Raw genomic sequence first — 25,125 nt, forward strand, 5'->3', positions numbered from 1 at the left:
TGGTATGGCGCCTAAGACAGAATTCAAATACAAATTTGCAATAATCCGTATCCAATGAAGTAGTAAAGGAGATCTTTTCCAATAGTTTGTTTGTTTATTTTCTTCACAGGATAATCGGGTAAAAAAACGCTTGTAGACAATCCCAACGCGTTTCGTCTCACAGAGACTTCATCAGGGGAAATACAATAATCTACAAGTATAAAATATTGCTTCAATATTCAATACATAAAAATATATATATATATTCCTTTTATTACTCTAGTAAATGGGGAAACTTCCACCAAGTACAGAAAAAGAGGAAGAATAATATAGAACAAGATGGTGGGGACGAGATGGTGAATTATTAATAAAAAGAGAAGTGGGAAAAAAATATAATAAATATATATATTGTGTTGTGACTTAGTCATAATTATGCTTTTGTTTTTATTAATTAATTATGATATTTGTGAAATAAATTGATTAGTGTACCTTGCGGTCGTGATATTTGTGATATCTGTGGGATACTTCCTCCGCTTACACAAATATTATCCGGGATAAATGAATAATGTAAGGCATGATATTCTTAAGACCTATGGGAGAATTGAGTATTTCTTAATGTGAATTAGTGAAAAAAGTTTTTTATTATATTATTGATTAATAGGTGGATAAACATACCTATAATGGGAATATAAATTTATATCCGCTGGTAGGTTTGAATAAAGCCAATTAGTGTGGCCTGTAATTAAGAAAATCTAGTGATTACAAATATTTTCTATCTTAAGTGACTATAGTGCAACAATATAGGAGCTAGTTGACATACCTAAAATGAGACAGGTCTCAGGATTCCTGTCGGTCTCCTTTAAATTGGAGTAGGTGAATTTGCCTATTAATAATAAAATAATTTTGAATATAATTTTAATTTCATGATTTAGTTCATCATTATAAAGTGCATATAGGTGAATATTTCTTAACGTACCTATGAAGTAGCAGGTATTTGAATTCCTGTCAGCCTCCTTTAAAATGTGATTAAAAAATATTTTCCTGATAATAGATTATTAAAAAATAATAACTGGGTATTAGTAATAGACCCCTTTATCACATATCTAGGTCATGTATTTTATTGTGGTACCTTACCTAAAAACCTGGATGATGAATCTTCATCCAAAATAAAATAAATATATCTAAAAAATAATAATAATAAGGTATATAAATTTTCTATTATAAGTCCCATAGTTATTAATTACCATGAACAAGAATTTATGTCTGAGTTACCACTCCTGGTTCTTACCTCCTATGAGACTCCTGTGTGCTTCAGAGAGGCTAGCAGAATGAATGCTGCCCAGATCTGATCTCTATTTATAAGGGTATCTGAATGACATCACTTCCTCCCATATGTTATTGGTGGGATTTTAAATCTTGATTATCTCAGTATATATACTATTTATCCTATATTAGGTATATGTCCTGTACTTGCTATTAAAATATATGTTATAGGAGGTGATTATATATCCATTTTAATTCATTTATAGGTAGTTTCTTTCCCTCAGCGTGGATCTACCCATAATGCCTCATATTTACCCATAATGCATTCTTTCATTGTTTTAACCGATAAAGCGGGATATACCTATATTTATATTCTGCTTTAATTATTTATTCTGAGTGTATTCCGTTCGTTGGTGGTAGTGGGATAGAGCGCCTCTTACCGATTTTTAATAACCTCAATGGATCTTTGTGTCCAGGTACGCGCTGTTCGTTCAGCGTGTCCTGGTCCTTAGTGTTGTTGACTTCCGGCTTGCGTTCCACGCTAAGCCGGAAGTGCGTTCCAAATGGGCGCCATGTTTTTCTATTCAATGTCTATGCCCAGGTACACGTCAGTGTGTCCTGGTCTTTTAGTCTTCATTACTTCCGGCTTGCGTTCCACGCTCAGTCGGAGGTGCGTTCCATATGGACGCCATATTACTTCTATACTTCTCAGCCCGCATGAATTCAGCTCTAGGTCTTGCGTTCCATTTAGGAGGTTTTTCATTAAGTTATATGTTTCCTGTTTGCATTCCACTCAACTTAGATAGTATTTCTTATTGAGTTCTTACTTGGGCAATTTGTTTATAATTTTTAATGTGTTCCACGTATTGGTTCTTAATTATATGTTACATTTGTTAATTAACGATCTCTTACGGATATGGATCTAATTAGGTAATTTAAGTAATAAAAAAAAAACACAAAAAAGTGAAACACCGAAATAAAACATGGAACAGAGATAGTGATTCATGCAGTACTTTGAAATTGTGGGATCAGTTTCAACAGTTTTAACATTTATCACAATATTCCTGATATATATATATTTATGATACGTCGACTAATGTTGAAACATATTTAAAACATTTTTCCCAATGACATTCATAAACTTGTGTTAATTAGCCTAATATATTCAGAAAGAATTCCTTATGAAACAATATATAAGTATGTTCTTATTTAACATATTATTTCTATTTTAATTTTTTAATTTTTATTTTTTAATTTTTACTTTCTAATATTTGTTAAGTCTGTGAGTCCATATGTATGTCCTTTCTTCTTGCGATCATGGTCGTATTGGTTGGAGAAGAATAATAATAAGGGCGTCTAGAGTTGTTTTTAATGGTTAAGCCCTGCGTATAAGGGTAATATTTTATTCTATTATTACTCTTCGATCGAATTCATGAGGGATCTTTATTATATGTTCCAATTTCTCACATGTATCCATCATGATGGAATTAATTCGATAGTTATCTCATCTTTATGGCTTGTGGATTTGGGCTATTGTAGAATATGTGCTCTGTAATCACAAAAATGGTGTCATCTCAATGTTTTCATTTAACCCGTTGGGTATTTGGGCATTTAACTGAAAGATCCAATACGATTCCCTTCTTGCTAGGGTTAAATCCCTGTCACCTCCTCTGTTGTCGATTTTTATATGTTCCAACGCTATGAATGTCATTTGGCTTGGGTCAGAATTATGCTTCTTTAGGAAGTGTCGTGGCACACTGTGGTTGAGGACTTTGTTCTTTATGTTCCTCATATGTTCTTGAATTCGTAACTTGAGGACTCTTTTTGTTTTTCCTATATAGATGAGGTTGCAGCTGCACTTTAGCATGTACACGATGTAGGTGGATTCACATGTGACAATGTCCTTGATTTTAGGTAATCTAGGAAAGTTAGTTTTGAGCCATTCATATGTCTTTCTTTCAATATGTTTACAACATATGCATCTATTGCATGGGAATAATCCCATGCGTTTTTCCATGATGTGTTGTTGTTTTTGTTGTTGTCTGTTGTCAACCTTTAGTTTGCTTGGAGCTAGCATGTTTTTTAAATTGTTGGCTCTTTTGAAGATTACGGTTGGTCTCTTTGATAAATGAGGGCCCAAAATCGGATCCTTTAATAACAAGTGCCAATGTGCGTCTAGGCATTTCCGGATTCTGTAGTGTTCTTGATTAAATTTGGTGATGAAAGGTTTCAAATTCGAAAACTGTGAAGAAGTGGTTTTTGATTTTTCGATTAAAAGTGGATCCCTAGGTATTATTGAAGCTTTTCTTTGATCTGACTCGATCTCAATTTTTTTGTAACCTTTCTCTAGGAATTTTTCTTTAAGTGTATCTGACTGGTCCCAGTATTTTTCCAGTGTGCTGCAGTTTTTTCGTAATCTCACAAATTGGGAGTATGGAACAGATGTTTTCCATCTTTGGAGATGACAGCTATCGATGGGTATGTATCCATTTGCATCTGTGGGTTTAAAGAAAGTTCGTGAAGAGATGCTTCCATCTGGTTCCGCCGTGAGAACTAAATCCAAATAGTCGATCTCTTTTTTCATTCTGTTTGAATGTGAACTTTAAATTGAACTGGTTTTTCTGTATATTCTCTATCATTTTTTCTACTTCCGTTGTATTCCCGTTCCATATTAGGATTAGGTCATCGATGTAACGTTTGTAGTAGACCATTTCTTTATGTTTGAAGTTTTCGCCAAAATATATATATTCGTTTTCCCAGTCGTTCATATACATATTGGCGTATGCAGGTGCAAATTTTGTCCCCATTGCTGTACCACAGCGTTGTACATAATAGTATCCGTTGAATTCAAAGTAGTTGTGGTTCAGTATGAACTTGATTCCGTACAAAATAAACGACTGTTCTTCCTTAGTAACCTCTGTGTCCTTTTCTAACATTTTCCTAACAGCCTCTAGACCATTCATATGGGGAATGCAGGTATATAATGCCTGTACGTCTATGGTTACCCATCTATGGGTGGGTTCCCATTGGATGTCCTTCAATTCACGTAAAAGTTGGGTTGAATCCTTTAAGTGAGATTTTTGTTGATTAACATATTTTTGTAATTTCAAGTCCAGAAAGTGGGACAAGTTGGAAGATAACGAGCTGATACCTGCCACAATGGGTCTCCCCGGTGGTTCCTCTCTGTTTTTGTGGACCTTTGGGAGATGGTAGAAGATAGGGACTTTTGGGTTTGCTATATAGATATATTTGAATTCCTCTTTGCAGATTATTTGTTTGGAATTAGCTTCCTTGAGTATTTCCAATAGTTGTTCATTATATTCTAGGGTTGGGTCGTTATCCAATTTTTTGTATGTTTCTTCATCATTGATGAGTTTGTGTGCTTCTACCAAATATTTTGGTTTGTCCTGAATCACGACTGCTCCCCCCTTATCTGCTGATTTTATTATAATGGACTCATCTCTCTTGAGGTTTTTTAGGGCTTGTTGTTCTTGGGAATTCAAATTATTTCTATTACATTTATGTGGTTTTATATTCATGAAATCTTCTTTAACAGACTCGAAAAAAATTTCAATATGGCTCCCTCTGGATTCGATAGGGTAATACTTAGACGGAGGAGCCACTAATGGTTTCCTTCGTGATTGGTCGAGGTTGGTCATGGGATGTTTTAGAAAATGTCTCTTCAGAGTTAAATTTCGTATGTATTTGTTCAGGTCCACAAACAGGTCAAATTGGTCCAGATGTTGGTTGGGAGCAAACTTTAGACCCTTACTTAGGAGTGTTACTTCTGGTTCAGAAAGTGTCTTCTGGGAAATATTGATGATGTTTGATCCAGTGTTTCCTTTGATGTTTGATTTGGTCTTTTCTTTTTTGGAGATGTTTCTTCCTCCTCGACATCCTCTTCTCTTATGTATCTTTTCTGTCCCTGTGGGGAATCGAGACGGTTCAGGAGATATTCCTTCCCATGGAGGTTCCGAAAATCTACTTTTTTTCGTTCCTTTCTTTCCCCTAAAAAAGAGGAGGAAGTGGACGGACGTACTTGATAGGGGGATGGTGATCTGTGGTATCTTTGGTACCTGGTTTTATGATTCCTGTTAGGTGATGAATCATACCCAGTTGAAGATAATTTCCGTCTGTATTGTGGAGACCGCCTACTTTGACGGTTCCTACTATAATTATAGTTGTCTCTGTTGTGTCTATATACCGGCTGTTGTGACCGAGTGAAGACATCATTATCATACCTTCTGGGCATTCTATCTCTATAGTTGTCTTTTTGATTACTGTATTTTCTTTCTCTTTGTTCAGATCTTTGTGGCATATTTGTAGCCCAATCGTGTATTTTGCCATTTGAATAGTCGTTTTTGTCTCTAAGAAATTTCTTTTGTTTTCTTAAGATTATTTCATCTTCAAGTGAATCCAGTTTTTGTTGGAGGTCCTTTACATCTCTGTGTAACTCTTCACTGCCATCAAATTTCTTTAGAGCCTCTTCTAGGCTATTAATTTGTCCTTCCAGGATAGTGAGTTCTTTCTTCGTTTCTTTTACTATGATTGTGACTAGTTGTGCGCCACATTCATCTAAGATCTTATTCCAATTTGAGGAGAAATCTCCATTTTGTGGTGTGAGAGTAGGTGTTTTATTGAGGCGTAGGCCTCTTGGGACTCTCCCCACCTCCAGATACTTCTCCAGGGTAACTATATCGTACCAACATTTTATTTCTTTAACCATTAATTTTTCCATACTATTCAGAATATTATAATAGTCTGTTTCCTCGCCACCATCTTGTTCTAACATTCCTGTATCCTCATCAAAAATACATTTATATTTTTGTGAGCGATTTGCTCTACCTTTAAATAATGGCATAATAGCTGCGTAATGGAATAACCCTCACACACCAAAACGTATCCCCAATATTCCAACTCGCGCTAGAGCCTATTTCACAGATAAATGTTTTACAGAATAATATACTTTTTATAAATTGTACAAGTAAGGCAGCCTCACCACTAAGTTCCCTGAGGGATAGGGAACGAACAAAGCCCAATGTTTTTACCCAATAGTGGTATGGCGCCTAAGACAGAATTCAAATACAAATTTGCAATAATCCGTATCCAATGAAGTAGTAAAGGAGATCTTTTCCAATAGTTTGTTTGTTTATTTTCTTCACAGGATAATCGGGTAAAAAAACGCTTGTAGACAATCCCAACGCGTTTCGTCTCAGAGACTTCATCAGGGGAAATACAATAATCTACAAGTATAAAATATTGCTTCAATATTCAATACATAAAAAAATATATATATATTCCTTTTATTACTCTAGTAAATGGGGAAACTTCCACCAAGTACAGAAAAAGAGGAAGAATAATATAGAACAAGATGGTGGGGACGAGATGGTGAATTATTAATAAAAAGAGAAGTGGGAAAAAAATATAATAAATATGTATATATTGTGTTGTGACTTAGTCATAATTATGCTTTTGTTTTTATTAATTAATTATGATATTTGTGAAATAAATTGATTAGTGTACCTTGCGGTCGTGATATTTGTGATATCTGTGGGATACTTCCTCCGCTTACATTATTAATTTATCCCGGATAATATTTGTGTAAGCGGAGGAAGTATCCCACAGATATCACAAATATCACGACCGCAAGGTACACTAATCAATTTATTTCACAAATATCATAATTAATTAATAAAAACAAAAGCATAATTATGACTAAGTCACAACACAATATATATATATTTATTATATTTTTTTCCCACTTCTCTTTTTATTAATAATTCACCATCTCGTCCCCACCATCTTGTTCTATATTATTCTTCCTCTTTTTCTGTACTTGGTGGAAGTTTCCCCATTTACTAGAGTAATAAAAGGAATATATATATATATTTTTTTATGTATTGAATATTGAAGCAATATTTTATACTTGTAGATTATTGTATTTCCCCTGATGAAGTCTCTGTGAGACGAAACGCATTGGGATTGTCTACAAGCGTTTTTTTACCCGATTATCCTGTGAAGAAAATAAACAAACAAACTATTGGAAAAGATCTCCTTTACTACTTCATTGGATACGGATTATTGCAAATTTGTATTTGAATTCTGTCTTAGGCGCCATACCACTATTGGGTAAAAACATTGGGCTTTGTTCGTTCCCTATCCCTCAGGGAACTTAGTGGTGAGGCTGCCTTACTTGTACAATTTATAAAAAGTATATTATTCTGTAAAACATTTATCTGTGAAATAGGCTCTAGCGCGAGTTGGAATATTGGGGATACGTTTTGGTGTGTGAGGGTTATTCCATTACGCAGCTATTATGCCATTATTTAAAGGTAGAGCAAATCGCTCACAAAAATATAAATGTATTTTTGATGAGGATACAGGAATGTTAGAACAAGATGGTGGCGAGGAAACAGACTATTATAATATTCTGAATAGTATGGAAAAATTAATGGTTAAAGAAATAAAATGTTGGTACGATATAGTTACCCTGGAGAAGTATCTGGAGGTGGGGAGAGTCCCAAGAGGCCTACGCCTCAATAAAACACCTACTCTCACACCACAAAATGGAGATTTCTCCTCAAATTGGAATAAGATCTTAGATGAATGTGGCGCACAACTAGTCACAATCATAGTAAAAGAAAGGAAGAAAGAACTCACTATCCTGGAAGGACAAATTAATAGCCTAGAAGAGGCTCTAAAGAAATTTGATGGCAGTGAAGAGTTACACAGAGATGTAAAGGACCTCCAACAAAAACTGGATTCACTTGAAGATGAAATAATCTTAAGAAAACAAAAGAAATTTCTTAGAGACAAAAACGACTATTCAAATGGCAAAATACACGATTGGGCTACAAATATGCCACAAAGATCTGAACAAAGAGAAAGAAAATACAGTAATCAAAAAGACAACTATAGAGATAGAATGCCCAGAAGGTATGATAATGATGTCTTCACTCGGTCACAACAGCCGGTATATAGACACAACAGAGACAACTATAATTATAGTAGGAACCGTCAAAGTAGGCGGTCTCCACAATACAGACGGAAATTATCTTCAACTGGGTATGATTCATCACCTAACAGGAATCATAAAACCAGGTACCAAAGATACCACAGATCACCATCCCCCTATCAAGTACGTCCATCCACTTCCTCCTCTTTTTTAGGGGAAAGAAAGGAACGAAAAAAAGTAGATTTTCGGAACCTCCATGGGAAGGAATATCTCCTGAACCATCTCGATTCCCCACAGGGACAGAAAAGATACATAAGAGAAGAGGATGTCGAGGAGGAAGAAACATCTCCAAAAAAGAAAAGACCAAATCAAACATCAAAGGAAACACTGGATCAAACATCATCAATATTTCCCAGAAGACACTTTCTGAACCAGAAGTAACACTCCTAAGTAAGGGTCTAAAGTTTGCTCCCAACCAACATCTGGACCAATTTGACCTGTTTGTGGACCTGAACAAATACATACGAAATTTAACTCTGAAGAGACATTTTCTAAAACATCCCATGACCAACCTCGACCAATCACGAAGGAAACCATTAGTGGCTCCTCCGTCTAAGTATTACCCTATCGAATCCAGAGGGAGCCATATTGAAATTTTTTTCGAGTCTGTTAAAGAAGATTTCATGAATATAAAACCACATAAATGTAATAGAAATAATTTGAATTCCCAAGAACAACAAGCCCTAAAAAACCTCAAGAGAGATGAGTCCATTATAATAAAATCAGCAGATAAGGGGGGAGCAGTCGTGATTCAGGACAAACCAAAATATTTGGTAGAAGCACACAAACTCATCAATGATGAAGAAACATACAAAAAATTGGATAACGACCCAACCCTAGAATATAATGAACAACTATTGGAAATACTCAAGGAAGCTAATTCCAAACAAATAATCTGCAAAGAGGAATTCAAATATATCTATATAGCAAACCCAAAAGTCCCTATCTTCTACCATCTCCCAAAGGTCCACAAAAACAGAGAGGAACCACCGGGGAGACCCATTGTGGCAGGTATCAGCTAGTTATCTTCCAACTTGTCCCACTTTCTGGACTTGAAATTACAAAAATATGTTAATCAACAAAAATCTCACTTAAAGGATTCAACCCAACTTTTACGTGAATTGAAGGACATCCAATGGGAACCCACCCATAGATGGGTAACCATAGACGTACAGGCATTATATACCTGCATTCCCCATATGAATGGTCTAGAGGCTGTTAGGAAAACGTTAGAAAAGGACACAGAGGTTACTAAGGAAGAACAGTCGTTTATTTTGGACGGAATCAAGTTCATACTGAACCACAACTACTTTGAATTCAACGGATACTATTATGTACAACGCTGTAGTACAGCAATGGGGACAAAATTTGCACCTGCATACGCCAATATATATATGAACGACTGGGAAAACGAATATATATATTTTGGCGAAAACTTCAAACATAAAGAAATGGTCTACTACAAACGTTACATCGATGACCTAATCCTAATATGGAACGGGAATACAACGGAAGTAGAAAAAATGATAGAGAATATACAGAAAAACCAGTTCAATTTAAAGTTCACATTCAAACAGAATGAAAAAAGAGATCGACTATTTGGATTTAGTTCTCACGGCGGAACCAGATGGAAGCATCTCTTCACGAACTTTCTTTAAACCCACAGATGCAAATGGATACATACCCATCGATAGCTGTCATCTCCAAAGATGGAAAACATCTGTTCCATACTCCCAATTTGTGAGATTACGAAAAAACTGCAGCACACTGGAAAAATACTGGGACCAGTCAGATACACTTAAAGAAAAATTCCTAGAGAAAGGTTACAAAAAAATTGAGATCGAGTCAGATCAAAGAAAAGCTTCAATAATACCTAGGGATCCACTTTTAATCGAAAAATCAAAAACCACTTCTTCACAGTTTTCGAATTTGAAACCTTTCATCACCAAATTTAATCAAGAACACTACAGAATCCGGAAATGCCTAGACGCACATTGGCACTTGTTATTAAAGGATCCGATTTTGGGCCCTCATTTATCAAAGAGACCAACCGTAATCTTCAAAAGAGCCAACAATTTAAAAAACATGCTAGCTCCAAGCAAACTAAAGGTTGACAACAGACAACAACAAAAACAACAACACATCATGGAAAAACGCATGGGATTATTCCCATGCAATAGATGCATATGTTGTAAACATATTGAAAGAAAGACATATGAATGGCTCAAAACTAACTTTCCTAGATTACCTAAAATCAAGGACATTGTCACATGTGAATCCACCTACATCGTGTACATGCTAAAGTGCAGCTGCAACCTCATCTATATAGGAAAAACAAAAAGAGTCCTCAAGTTACGAATTCAAGAACATATGAGGAACATAAAGAACAAAGTCCTCAACCACAGTGTGCCACGACACTTCCTAAAGAAGCATAATTCTGACCCAAGCCAAATGACATTCATAGCGTTGGAACATATAAAAATCGACAACAGAGGAGGTGACAGGGATTTAACCCTAGCAAGAAGGGAATCGTATTGGATCTTTCAGTTAAATGCCCAAATACCCAACGGGTTAAATGAAAACATTGAGATGACACCATTTTTGTGATTACAGAGCACATATTCTACAATAGCCCAAATCTACAAGCCGTAAAGATGAGATAACTATCGAATTAATTCCATCATGATGGATACATGTGAGAAATTGGAACATATAATAAAGATCCCTCATGAATTCGATCGAAGAGTAATAATAGAATAAAATATTACCCTTATACGCAGGGCTTAACCATTAAAAACAACTCTAGACGCCCTTATTATTATTCTTCTCCAACCAATACGACCATGATCGCAAGAAGAAAGGACATACATATGGACTCACAGACTTAACAAATATTAGAATAATATTTAGAATAATGCCACTGTATAGGTCATTGGTACGACCTCACCTAGAGTATTGTGTTCAGTTCTGGAGGCCATATCTCCAGAAGGATATAAATACATTAGAGACTGTACAAAGAAGAGCAACTAAAATGGTGCATGGCCTACATCACAAAACGTACCAGGAAAGACTAAAAGATCTTAATATGTATACTTTAGAGCAGAGAAGGGAAAGGGGGGACATGATAGAAACTTTCAAATATATCAAGGGCTTTAACAAGGTACAGGTGGGAGACATTCTTCACAGGAAGAGGAGCAACAGAACACGAGGACATGCACTGAAACTAGAGGGAGGAAGATTCAGGGGAAATGCGAGGAAGAATTTTTTCACAGAAAGAGTAGTAGATAAGTGGAATAGCCTCCCAACAGAGGTGGTAGACGCAAATACAGTAGTACAATTTAAACATGCTTGGGATAAGCATATTGATATCCTTACAAAAAAATAAGGATCAAATATGGTTTGAGGTAACATGTTTAAAAAAAGGGGCAGACTAGATGGGCCAAGTGGTTCTTATCTGCCCGTCAAATTCTATGTTTCTATGTTTCTATGTTTCTATTCTATGTTTCTATGTTAGAAAGTAAAAATTAAAAAATTAAAATTAAAAAATTAAAATAGAAATAATATGTTAAATAAGAACATACTTATATATTGTTTCATAAGGAATTCTTTCTGAATATATTAGGCTAATTAACACAAGTTTATGAATGTCATTGGGAAAAATGTTTTAAATATGTTTCAACATTAGTCGACGTATCATAAATATATATATATCAGGAATATTGTGATAAATGTTAAAACTGTTGAAACTGATCCCACAATTTCAAAGTACTGCATGAATCACTATCTCTGTTCCATGTTTTATTTCGGTGTTTCACTTTTTTGTGTTTTTTTTTTTATTACTTAAATTACCTAATTAGATCCATATCCGTAAGAGATCGTTAATTAACAAATGTAACATATAATTAAGAACCAATACGTGGAACACATTAAAAATTATAAACAAATTGCCCAAGTAAGAACTCAATAAGAAATACTATCTAAGTTGAGTGGAATGCAAACAGGAAACATATAACTTAATGAAAAACCTCCTAAATGGAACGCAAGACCTAGAGCTGAATTCATGCGGGCTGAGAAGTATAGAAGTAATATGGCGTCCATATGGAACGCACCTCCGACTGAGCGTGGAACGCAAGCCGGAAGTAATGAAGACTAAAAGACCAGGACACACTGACGTGTACCTGGGCATAGACATTGAATAGAAAAACATGGCGCCCATTTGGAACGCACTTCCGGCTTAGCGTGGAACGCAAGCCGGAAGTCAACAACACTAAGGACCAGGACACGCTGAACGAACAGCGCGTACCTGGACACAAAGATCCATTGAGGTTATTAAAAATCGGTAAGAGGCGCTCTATCCCACTACCACCAACGAACGGAATACACTCAGAATAAATAATTAAAGCAGAATATAAATATAGGTATATCCCGCTTTATCGGTTAAAACAATGAAAGAATGCATTATGGGTAAATATGAGGCATTATGGGTAGATCCACGCTGAGGGAAAGAAACTACCTATAAATGAATTAAAATGGATATATAATCACCTCCTATAACATATATTTTAATAGCAAGTACAGGACATATACCTAATATAGGATAAATAGTATATATACTGAGATAATCAAGATTTAAAATCCCACCAATAACATATGGGAGGAAGTGATGTCATTCAGATACCCTTATAAATAGAGATCAGATCTGGGCAGCATTCATTCTGCTAGCCTCTCTGAAGCACACAGGAGTCTCATAGGAGGTAAGAACCAGGAGTGGTAACTCAGACATAAATTCTTGTTCATGGTAATTAATAACTATGGGACTTATAATAGAAAATTTATATACCTTATTATTATTATTTTTTAGATATATTTATTTTATTTTGGATGAAGAATCATCATCTAGGTTTTTAGGTAAGGTACCACAATAAAATACATGACCTAGATATGTGATAAAGGGGTCTATTACTAATACCCAGTTATTATTTTTTAATAATCTATTATCAGGAAAATATTTTTTAATCACATTTTAAAGGAGGCTGACAGGAATTCAAATACCTGCTACTTCATAGGTACGTTAAGAAATATTCACCTATATGCACTTTATAATGATGAACTAAATCATGAAATTAAAATTATATTCAAAATTATTTTATTATTAATAGGCAAATTCACCTACTCCAATTTAAAGGAGACGACAGGAATCCTGAGACCTGTCTCATTTTAGGTATGTCAACTAGCTCCTATATTGTTGCACTATAGTCACTTAAGATAGAAAATATTTGTAATCACTAGATTTTCTTAATTACAGGCCACACTAATTGGCTTTATTCAAACCTACCAGCGGATATAAATTTATATTCCCATTATAGGTATGTTTATCCACCTATTAATCAATAATATAATAAAAAACTTTTTTCACTAATTCACATTAAGAAATACTCAATTCTCCCATAGGTCTTAAGAATATCATGCCTTACATTATTAATTTATCCCGGATAATATTTGTGTAAGCGGAGGAAGTATCCCACAGATATCACAAATATCACGACCGCAAGGTACACTAATCAATTTATTTCACAAATATCATAATTAATTAATAAAAACAAAAGCATAATTATGACTAAGTCACAACACAATATATATATTTATTATATTTTTTTCCCACTTCTCTTTTTATTAATAATTCACCATCTCGTCCCCACCATCTTGTTCTATATTATTCTTCCTCTTTTTCTGTACTTGGTGGAAGTTTCCCCATTTACTAGAGTAATAAAAGGAATATATATTTTTTTATGTATTGAATATTGAAGCAATATTTTATACTTGTAGATTATTGTATTTCCCCTGATGAAGTCTCTGTGAGAGGAAACGCGTTGGGATTGTCTACAAGCGTTTTTTTACCCGATTATCCTGTGAAGAAAATAAACAAACAAACTATTGGAAAAGATCTCCTTTACTACTTCATTGGATACGGATTATTGTAAATTTGTATTTGAATTCTGTCTTAGGCGCCATACCACTATTGGGTAAAAACATTGGGCTTTGTTCGTTCCCTATCCCTCAGGGAACTTAGTGGTGAGGCTGCCTTACTTGTACAATTTATAAAAAGTATATTATTCTGTAAAACATTTATCTGTGAAATAGGCTCTAGCGCGAGTTGGAATATTGGGGATACATATATATATATATATATATATATATATATGCAGACACATACACACACATATATACACACACAGATACATATGCACATACATCCACATGTATACACACAGCAACATACACATATGTATACACACAACACACACATGTATACACACAGCAACATACACACATATGTATACACACAACCACACACACACACACACACACACACACACACATATGTACACACACAGCCACACACACATGTATACACATAGCCACACACACATGTATACACATACACCCACATGACTACACACAGCAACATACACATATGTATACACACAACCACACACATGTATACACACTGCCACACACATGTATTCACACAACTACATATGCATATACACACACCTCTGTAAACACACAGCCACATATGCACACAAAGCAACACATGCATATAAACATAGACCTATACAGATACACACAAACACACTGCACATAAATAGTTTAATAAACACTACAACTGGGGGGGCCTCGCTCTCACCTATAAAAGAAGCATCCGTCCATACTGTAACAGGAGTCAGAACTTAGATTGTGTGTGGTAGGTGAAGAAGAGCTAGACAGGCTGCAGGACATGTCTGTCAGGAGGAGGCAGGGGCTGTGTGTGATAGAGATGGGTCGTTCGCGATCTTTTGAACGGATCCCATTCAAGAACGAGTGAGCCGCCGATCCCAAAAAAAAGGTGATCCGTTTCAGTTTTGTTTTCCATTACAATGCATTTTCTTGATCTCAGTGCTGCCACCTGTGGCAGCTGAGATGTACTACCTCTGGAGACTAGATTAGCTGCTGCTGCCAGGGATGGCCATCGGTGCAGACGCCATCGATGGTTGCCATAGATAGAGATTCTGCACCCAGCCATCGATCAGTGTTTTACTTGGTCATGTATATTCCCCCTTTTTTTTAAAGTGAGCCGAGGATCCGTCTAAAAGATCAGCATCTTTCCACTAAGAGATCCGTCGGATCCCCGCTCAGCTTAATGATCCGTTTTGCCCATCTCTAGTGTGTGACAGGAAGTCCCGCCTCCTCCTCCTCTCACAGAGATCGTGGAGCAGCGTTTCCTGCTATCACTGCAGCAGCAGCACTACTCTGAGTATTCTGGCTGGCGCGCAGGTGGTGGCGTTTATCGGAGGCAATGGATGTCAGGCTGCTGAGTCTCCCCTTCAAACGTGGCGCCCGGCGGCAAATGACTCCATTGCCTCCGAGACTTCTGCCACTGATTACCAGCCCTGCTCGCTTCTCTCCCCACTGCTTGTGATAAATATGTGTGTGTGGTTATGCAGGGGCTGGCTGACAACTTTCAGTCTGCGGGGCAAATAGTATGAAGTGGCCCATGGATTTTCTACCAGCCCATCACGCATATCTCCTTTACTGTCCACTACATAGCTGTCTCATATAGGGGGTTATTCAATCTGTGCCAATATTTCCTGACAGGGGAAATATCAAATACGGCGAGTATTTGCAAACCCGGCACGCTGCAAAAATTTACACTATAATGCCACACATGTAATGCCCTTTAACATAATGCCACACACCGTAATGCCCTTTAACATAATGCCACACACCGTAATGCCCATTACACATAATGCCACATACAGTAATGCCCATTAAACATAATGCCACACACCATAATGCCCTTTAACATAATGCCACACACCATAATGCCACACATCGTAAAGCCCTTTAAAATAATGCCACACACCATAATGCACATTACACACTATACCACACACCGTAATGCCCATTACACATAATGACACAAATTTGAACAGATGAAACTGGACTAATACCTGATTCAACGTGAGTGATACTGTATTAATTGGCCTCTAGATGGCACTGATTAATTAACACATATGCAAATGATAGCGTGTATAGTGAATATAGAGTTAATATTTATTGCGGTAAAAAACAGACATAAGTATGCGTGCACTTTTTCGAAAGAACAAATGCATAGTGGGGAGTTTCTTAGGGGGATAAGTCTATGGGACATAACCCACCAAGTAGTCCGAGCTTGGTGTCGTGTATATTGGACATTACGCTGCACTGTACTGTGAATTTGTACTATTGTAAGTCCGCAGGCCCCTTACCCATTAGGTCTGGGCCAGTAGTTACATTAAAAATTCTCTGTTTATTCTTTAGCATGCTGGCGTCAGTATTTTGAACATGCCTAAGTACATGAAATTTTGGAACGACAAATGTATTTTAACACTTTATCCAGCCTTACTGTGACTGTTACTGAGATATATGCACCAACCTATGCAAATATGAAGATTCTATTAGCACTGTCTACAAAAAAAACCCTAGTTAGATCTGGCCACAGGCATAACCAAAACTTTCATCATATTGAAGGGCCCCTGTCCCATTGCTTCTATAGAGACACCTCTCTGCAGCACTTATTTATGTTATGCTGCCATAGTAGTGCCCTAATTCATTTCTGAACCATAGTAGTGCCTTATTTACAGTGGCGTAACTACTGTAAGGCAAGCAGCAGCAGGGTCTGTGTGGGCGCAGGCACCCACTCGACGCACTGACATGCTGCTGCCTGCCACTGCCCACTGACTGAGCACCAGAGGCGAGTTACCCACAGCGCGGGTGCGGCCATAGCAGAGACGACAAATCCCCCCAACTGATTCAATTGACTGTACACAGAGCTGGCTATTGGCTACTGTGTTCAGGATGGGCAGGCGGGCGGATGGGCGCCACAAACTTTTTGGCAGGGGGAGCAAAATTTATAGTTACGCCACTGCTTATTTAATACTATTGTATGCCCAAGAGTTGAGCCCTCGTTCATATGATGTCACATTGTAGCGCTGCAAGTACACATAATGGCATCTGTTAAGGAATGCCCATCACTTTAGTAATGCTGATATACTCAATAAGTCAACGCTGTTCTTCCTTTGTTACAGGCCCTTTCCTTGCTGCTTCTGATTAGCTCAATCTCTATATTCTATTTCCAGAGGTTATAGACTGTGGCCCTTGCGAAAATGGTTGTAAAGGAGGATACTCATGGGATGCATATATCACTGTTCAAGCCCAAAGTAAGTACTCAGTCACTGCTGTATAATGGTGTATGCCAGGGATGCCAAATGGAAGGGGTTATTCAGCTGTACAATGCTGTATGCCAGGGATGCCAAATGGAAGGGGTTATTCAGCAGTACAATGCTGTATGCCAGGGATGCCAAATGGAAGGGGTTATTCAGACCTTATGGCTGGGAATTCACAATCTTATCAAGTATGGAATGACTGCGCATGCGTATGGATCGCTGCGAGCATGCTCAACCAATACGCAACGGAAATAGTGAAAATATCTAATCGCAAATCCCTTCACAATTTGATGGACAGGAACTCACCATTTGGGGGTGGTAAACTGTTGTTTTCAAGGAGTGTCCATAAACGCAGGCATGCCCAGGTGTTTTACGGTAGGGTGTGTGATGTCAGTGTCGTCCTCGATCAGCCTATATCTGTCACAGAGCTGTGGAAGGGTCAAAACCTCTCACGGACCGAAAAAAATCATTTGATGGTTAGTGAATTGCGCATGGATGTGCGACAGGATAGCGGATTGCAAAATGTTAGCAATTCACTCGCATATTTGCAAAGGTGGGTTTTCACTATGGACCTTATTCTGGTTGACTCACGAGGCTACGTATTTCTGTCCCCTGCACTGCCGTCCACCACCCTTCTAGCATGCTGCGATCCCCCACGGGTGTACGAATGGATGATTTGTATCCAGCCTTGGGTGCGGGGGAGAAAACATTTGATGGTCGCGACCATCGAATGATTTCTCCAGCACTCGCAGATCTCTTTGTGGCCCTGCCGTCGGCTGAATTAGCGGGCCACTACCATGGGAATGCCCATGAACTGGTGGGCTTTCCCATGGACTGTGCCAGCCGCCGTCGTCCCCTGGCCGCACTGCAATGTGCGAGTGGGACAGGGACCATGCAGTTCACCTTGCCCACTTGCACCAAGCATCTGCGAACGCACAGGGGACCGATTAAGCAAGAGTAACCCCCTATGTCTGGGCTGTGGCTAACTTCACGCAGTCATCTGCAAATTTGCAGATGATCGATCAGGTGTGAATCAGGCCCTTAGTCCAGTGCAAAATATTGTTCGGTAAAAACATAAATTGAAAAACAAAATTGTGCAGTTTAAATGAAATTACTTCAATCATATTTTAACAGTGCTCGTGATTATCTAACATGTAAATAAATGATGTAAACGACCTCACACTGATTTTCTCTGAAGGGGGCCTGGTTTATGAGAATGAATACCAATATGTGGCTATGAGGACCCAATGCAGGAACGATCTTTCCCCTATAGCATGGATTCATGACTTTCAAATGCTTCCAAAGAATGAAAAAGGTAAGAATGTACCGGCGCTCAGAGTGCACTTGTTGCACGGCAATAGCCTATCAAATATTATTAGGTTTTGGGATAACTATTCCTCAGTTGACCAGTCCATTTTTATAAACCTTTACTTTGCTGCTTCCCATTATTTCTCAGTGGGGTTTAAATCGGGGAAAGTTCCCTGGATGCAGAATCATTTCTATTTTCAGTGCTTTAAATAGCACATTATGCTTTTGTTGGAGCAAAAGACTGTCTTACGGGAAAACATTGGGAGCGGATTACAGAGGAAGTCGCTGACAGCAGGCTGCATGGAGATGATTGTGCCAGAGTGGGAGCTGGGCTGGCACAAGGGAAATGCCAGGATCAGGGGCATAACTAGACCTTTGTGGGCCCCATAGCAAAATTTAGAAAGGACTCCCAGCAGTCCGCAAGAATGAGGAGGGAGTTGGGTTGGGTCAGAAAATCAGAGAGGGTTCCAGACAGGATGGAGATTGAGGTATCTTTGACACATATTAAATATTATATATATTCTATAACCAGACCACATGAATTGAATCACAGAGCTCCGCAAAGGCCCATAGGATGTGCTGCTGTGGCTGGGCAGTGGGCATACAGTATGTAGCAGCTCAGCCGCTGCCATTTCCCTCACACTATACATATACACATACACATATCTACCAGCCTGGGATAGGAACTATAGATGTACTACTAATCTGTACATAGCAGTGACTTAGGGCGGGTGCATTGGGTATATCTGGGTATGATACTAGTGCCTAGGATCGCATTGCAATTTACCAGCATTGTACAGTTCTATACCTCCCAACATCTGTGTCTCATTAATCTCGCGGGGGCGATGCATCCAGCCATTCTGCGCTAGCATCACAGCATTTATTAACCCTTTGAGTGCCAAGGGAATTTGTCAAAAAAAAAGGTGTGAGACTTGCCAAGCAAACATTTTATTTATCCTTTGAGTGCCAACGTTGCTGTGAGAAATCTTCAAAATAGCCATTATAAATGCCAGCGCCGCTCACAGCGACTGTTCTATTTTTGGGTGCAATATTTAGCTACACTTCAATGAATTGACTTAGTCGTATTTGTGTTTATTTATACTAAAAAAGAGTCGCTGTGAGCGATGCTGGCATTTTTAGCGGATACTTTGAGGATCGCTCACAGCAATGTTGGCACTTAAAGGGTTATTGCTGTGGGCCTGTAGAAATTCCCTAAGGACAGCTATTCCAGTCCTTTGCAGCAATAATAGGACTTCCGGGATTATGAGCCGAGTTCTATCTGTGCTTGAGTCTAGTGATGCGGAAGGGGAGCGCTAGTACTGGGAAGGATCCGATGGGGAAATGTGATAGAAGCCCAGAGACTTCTATACTATCTAAAGATGACGTTGCCCACCCCATCCAAGCTCAGGAAGCTATTACGTTTCAGAGTTTGGTGCATATGTGGTAAGCCTACAAACCCCGGCTGCACTTTTCATATTGCTGCATCCTGGCCATTATCTGATCGCATCTACAGATGGAGTTGAGTTTATCCATCGCATTTATTGCAGGGGTGGACGGTGATGGGGTTGGGCCTCACCCATGGGAATGGCCAGTGTTTCATGGGCGTCCCCATGAAAACACTGGGCGAACGTTCCCATGGGAATGCGGGCGGGGTGGGTGCGCCCTGTCTCCACTGACTTTTATTTGTGAAGTCAGGAGAAATCATTCGATGGTCGGGGACCATCGAATGATTTCTCCCGCAGCGGCGGCATGCGAGGGGATGTGTCTTTGTTACATATCGGCAGTGGTGGAGGTCGGGTATTCGGCAGAGCGGCAGGATGGGCTCTGACACGCGGTAAGCTACGATCCTCTCAGCTTACCGAGTCAACCAGAATCAGCCCCTTAATGTGCTTGCATATAATTCATGCATATAATACCAAATACCAGAGAACACCCAAATACCTGACTGCCCGAACATGCCCGAATGTGCCAGAGTGCCCCAACACCCAAATAACTGACCACCCGAACATGCCCATACCTGAGCAGCCTGAACCCGTGAACACCCGAGCACTGACTACCCTGGTCCCTGCAGCAGTTAATATCAGAAGATACAACAAACGATCCGTGGGCGTGTGCACTGTATTGTTCGTGATTGCAAGTGACCGCTGTAACATTGGCCCAAATATCACTGTAGTGTGTGGGCACCTTAAGAGAACCAAAATTAGGAAAATTGTCAGTGTCCAAATATATAGGAAGCTAACTGTACAGTATATGGTAGTTTCTCGTTTATTATTTCACGTGGAATGTTTTTATAGCCATCTAAGCCCCTCGCTGGCCGCTAGCCCTATTCTATGTTCAGGGGGAAACCTTGCCGTCAAAGGACAGCGAGGATTCAGCTGAACGGCGAGGTTCGCTGCTGATGCAGCGAGCCCGATAAGTCGATAGGTCAATGGTAATTAGGTGGACAGTCGATTGGTCGACAGGCAAACGGTCCACATGCATTAGGTCAACATGGTAAAAATGTTGACACAAACAATAGGTCGACTTGGACAATGTCATAGAAACATAGAATTTGACGGCAGATAAGAACCATTTGGCCCATCTAGTCTACCCCTTTTTTACCCTTCAGGTAAACTTAACCCTTTTTAATCCTTATTTCTATAAGTTTTTAAAAAAAAGGTGTTTTTTCATACTTAACTATTTACGTACATAGAGGGAGAATGTAAAAGTGTGTCTAGTGCAATGAGGCGCCGTGCCCGAAGCATAGCTAGCGAAGCAAAGCGAGAGATGCGGAAACGCAGAACACTTATATCCATGTCGACTTATATTGACATAGACACCCCATAAACATGAAAAACTCCTGTCGCCATTTTTCATGTCGACCTTTTCCCGTTGTTGACCTATTGCTTGTGTCGACATTTTGACCAAGTCAACAAAATGCATATCAATCTTTTTCGTGTGACCTTTCATCTGGCGACAAATAGTGGTCGACCTATTGACTGTCGATCCTAATTACTGCTGACCCTATAACCCATATCTGCATAAAAATAAAACCCATAGGGCAGTATTCAATTACGCTGATTCGCCATGTTCTACGGCGAATGTGTGCTACTTTCAAGCTGTAAGGCAAATCTTTTTACTGAAAAACTGATTCGCCCTATTCAAGTGCACCATTCGCCGAACAGTGAATGACGGACAATTCGCCGTCTGATAGTCGCCAAATTCGATGTGGTTTTTCAATGGGTTTTTCACCGTCATTCGCTGTGATTCGCCGTGAGTATATTCAATGATCAGATGGCGAATTAATTTCAAGGTTATGTTCGCCGTGCTTCACCAAGTAGCAATCGCTATCTTTTTATGGTGAACTGGAATGTGAACTTTTAAAATAAAGTTTTTTTTTTTTTATTTGATGTAAAAGAATCAGGAATTTTATGAGTTTTATTCCTGTGATTACAGCACATGAATATATATTTAATTTTTTTTACACATAACAGCCAGCAGGGGGCCGAGAGCCGCTCATTACATATTCATATATTGCTCCCGTTCATTACATATGCACGAGTGGGAGCAGTGTAGCGGCTCCCTACCCCCATCCCCTGCCAGTTCTCCCGGGGAGTAGCTTGTGCTGCCTGTGTCCTGGGGAGCCCCCCCCACACACACACATTCTGGGGCAGGCAGGGAGACTTCCATCTGGGGCAGGCAGGGAGACTTAAAATTCACCATATGGCGCAGCATTAAATAGGGCAACAGGGAGAGCTGGCAGCGAATGCTCCAGCCCTCTGGAACGCTGTGAATGTGCAGTGAATCCTAAACAGGATTCACTGCACATCTCATTGAATACTGCCCATAGAGGCAGATGTATTCAGTCTGGAGAAGAGATAAACTGGAGATAAAGTGAAAGGAGATAAAGCACCAGCCAATCAACTCCCAATTGTCATTTTCAAACACCGCTCAATGGGGAGGATGTAATGTGTGCTAGTGACAGCCTGCCGAGTTACGGTCAGCGGGGCTGTCCCCTGCAATCCTCCCCAGTGATTTGCGGCCGGGGCGATGTATTAACAGCTGCCCAGGTGTTAAATAGTCCCGGCTGCTTTCGGCAGCTCAGGGCTCAGTGTTCTCCTATCCCCCACTGCGGGGACAACGCTAGCTCTGCTGCTGGCTCCGGCGTGCACAGGAGGTCTCACGCTAGAAGTGAGATCTCGCGTATGCGCATTACAGCCGCCCAGTTCACGTGTGCACAGGGATGCCGGGGGCGCCGATAAGGAGAGCCATAAACGCTGGGCATAACGGCTCTCCTTATTGGCAGCGGGCAAATAATACATTTGGCCGCTACGGGTACCCGCTTCTCCACGTTATGCAGGAAAAGCGGGACCCGTTATTTTATAAACGTTAGGGGCAGATTAATACATCTGCCCCAAAGGCTGGTGCTTTATCTCCTTTCCCTTTATCTGCACTTTATCTCTTCTCCAGGCTTAATACACCTACCCCATAGACTTATACACCAATTCATTTGCACACTGTTATAAGCCTAAACATTCACAGCTAAATCGTTCTCTATTGCAGACATGGCTTCGTATGTTGGCAACAACGGGACTCTCACTGTTACAATTAATAGCGTTCTGCTCCAAGTAAGTGATGCTTTATTTTTTTTTCAACCAAGAGATGGCATAGCATAATACAATTGCTTATATACTTTACCCTCTTTTTATTTCTTTATAGCATTACATAAAAGGAATTGTACATAATCTTCAGAGAAACTGCGATCCAGATTATGTGGATCATGTGGTTTTGATAGTAGGATATGCTAAAGGTAATATGGTTTTCTTGGGGTGGGTCCTGCGCACTGGGGTTTTCCTGGAGGGGGGGGGGGGGGGGCGCGGTGACCGATCCGGATAGTTTGGCAAATTGTTTTCTTTCTGGTAGTGCTGCGCTTTGCTCCTTAGGGTTGTGTGGGTGATAATGAATGGATGATTGCTGAGTGGTTGTGAATTACGTTTTATTTGAACAAGGTGCAGGTTTAGACAAGGTGCATACAATATGAATACAAAGTATCGGTTTACTTGTTACATAACGTGCAGTTGTAAATATATAATGATAAAAAGTAAATACAATCAATTGCGTAATATGGGCTCAATAATGCAGGTTTGGCAGTGGTGACTGTTGTTCCGTGTCACCTGCCGGTGGGTCAGGTAGCGGCGTCCCGCTGGCCTGTGCCCTGAGTATCCTCGATATCCTTAGTGCGGTGGTGGTAAGTGGCAAAAGGTTCTGAGTCTTTGGGTGCCCAGGTGTGTTTTTGTGGGTAGCGGTACAGTTGTAGTTGGGGGTACAGTTAAAGAGGAGCCGGCGATGTTCTTAGACCTCCTCGTGTGTTCTCCTGACAGGTGTTTTGTGGTCAGGGCTCTCAGTTGATGGTTGCGGACGGGCAGGGAGGTTTGCTATGGCCGGTCTGGACTCACCGTGTGCTGTTTCCCCGCGGGTGTGTCTCCCCGTTGAAGGCTGGATGGTGTCCTGCCTCCCCCGGTGTGACTCGCTGTGGGTACCGCTAGCGTGGGGGTCGCGGGCGGGTGATGCTTGTGATCGCAGCCCGCCGCCCGTAGTTTCCCGCCGACGGACCTGTCAATACTCGCCTACCCTGGATCCGTCTTCGGGTTCGGCGTGTGTGACTTGCTGCGCGCCGGTCTGGAGGCGTCTCGGTTCCTGGCTTGTCTGTACTTCACGCTGTGCCGGTGGGATTGCACAGTGCAGTTGCGCGGATGTCCGTGATGGTGGTGGTGACGGGGATATCGGGGATGCCTCTTCTGGTTGCTGCCAATCTCGTGGGTGCTTCTTTGGGGTTTGCTGTGTGTTCTCCAATGCGTTTCGGCCTACTGGCCTTCTTCTTGGGAGTTTTGCAGTTGTTTGTGTGGCTGGGTTTAAATCAGCTGTGGGCCGGTTCTCTGTGGTTCAGTGTGGTCATCTGATTGGTGGATGTCGGCTGTGGGGGCGTTGGTGATTTCTTACTTGCTGGTCTGTGCTGTCAGTCATTCATTCTGTATATTGTCATTGATTTGGTGATCAGCTGGCGGTTGCTAGGTTTGTTTGCAAGGGAATTGGGCATTTTTGCATATATTAAATACAGTTGTTACAGCTCAGCGTGTGGTGTTGGCATTGTGTGTTATTTGGCTGTATAAGTAAGTTGGGTGTGGAATGTGGTGGATGTGTGGGTATTGATATGATGTTCTGGAAATTCCAGCAGTGTTATCTGTGTTGAGTTTATACTGTTGGTGTTGTTTTCCATGTGTTTTATTTGCGTTTTCCTATTATGGATTTGACTTCATTGTCCAAGTTTATGCCCCT

General features: G+C 39.7%; 1 protein-coding gene across 2 annotated transcripts in view; it reads left to right on the plus strand.

Annotated features, from left to right (window-relative positions):
- LOC146045285 (cathepsin W-like) overlaps positions 1-25,125 on the plus strand; it is a 53,921-nt gene that overhangs the window by 19,630 nt on the left and 9,166 nt on the right. For both annotated transcript variants that reach the window (XM_083164030.1, XM_083164031.1), the window contains exons 6-9: positions 17,416-17,496; positions 18,701-18,817; positions 23,353-23,417; positions 23,509-23,599. In XM_083164030.1, coding sequence (XP_083020156.1) covers positions 17,416-17,496; positions 18,701-18,817; positions 23,353-23,417; positions 23,509-23,599 — 354 coding nt within the window. The remainder of the gene's footprint in view (positions 1-17,415; positions 17,497-18,700; positions 18,818-23,352; positions 23,418-23,508; positions 23,600-25,125) is intronic.

This window comes from Crinia signifera, chromosome 11, assembly GCF_055691185.1.
Source record: "Crinia signifera chromosome 11, ASM5569118v1, whole genome shotgun sequence".
Lineage (NCBI taxonomy): Eukaryota > Metazoa > Chordata > Amphibia > Anura > Myobatrachidae > Crinia > Crinia signifera.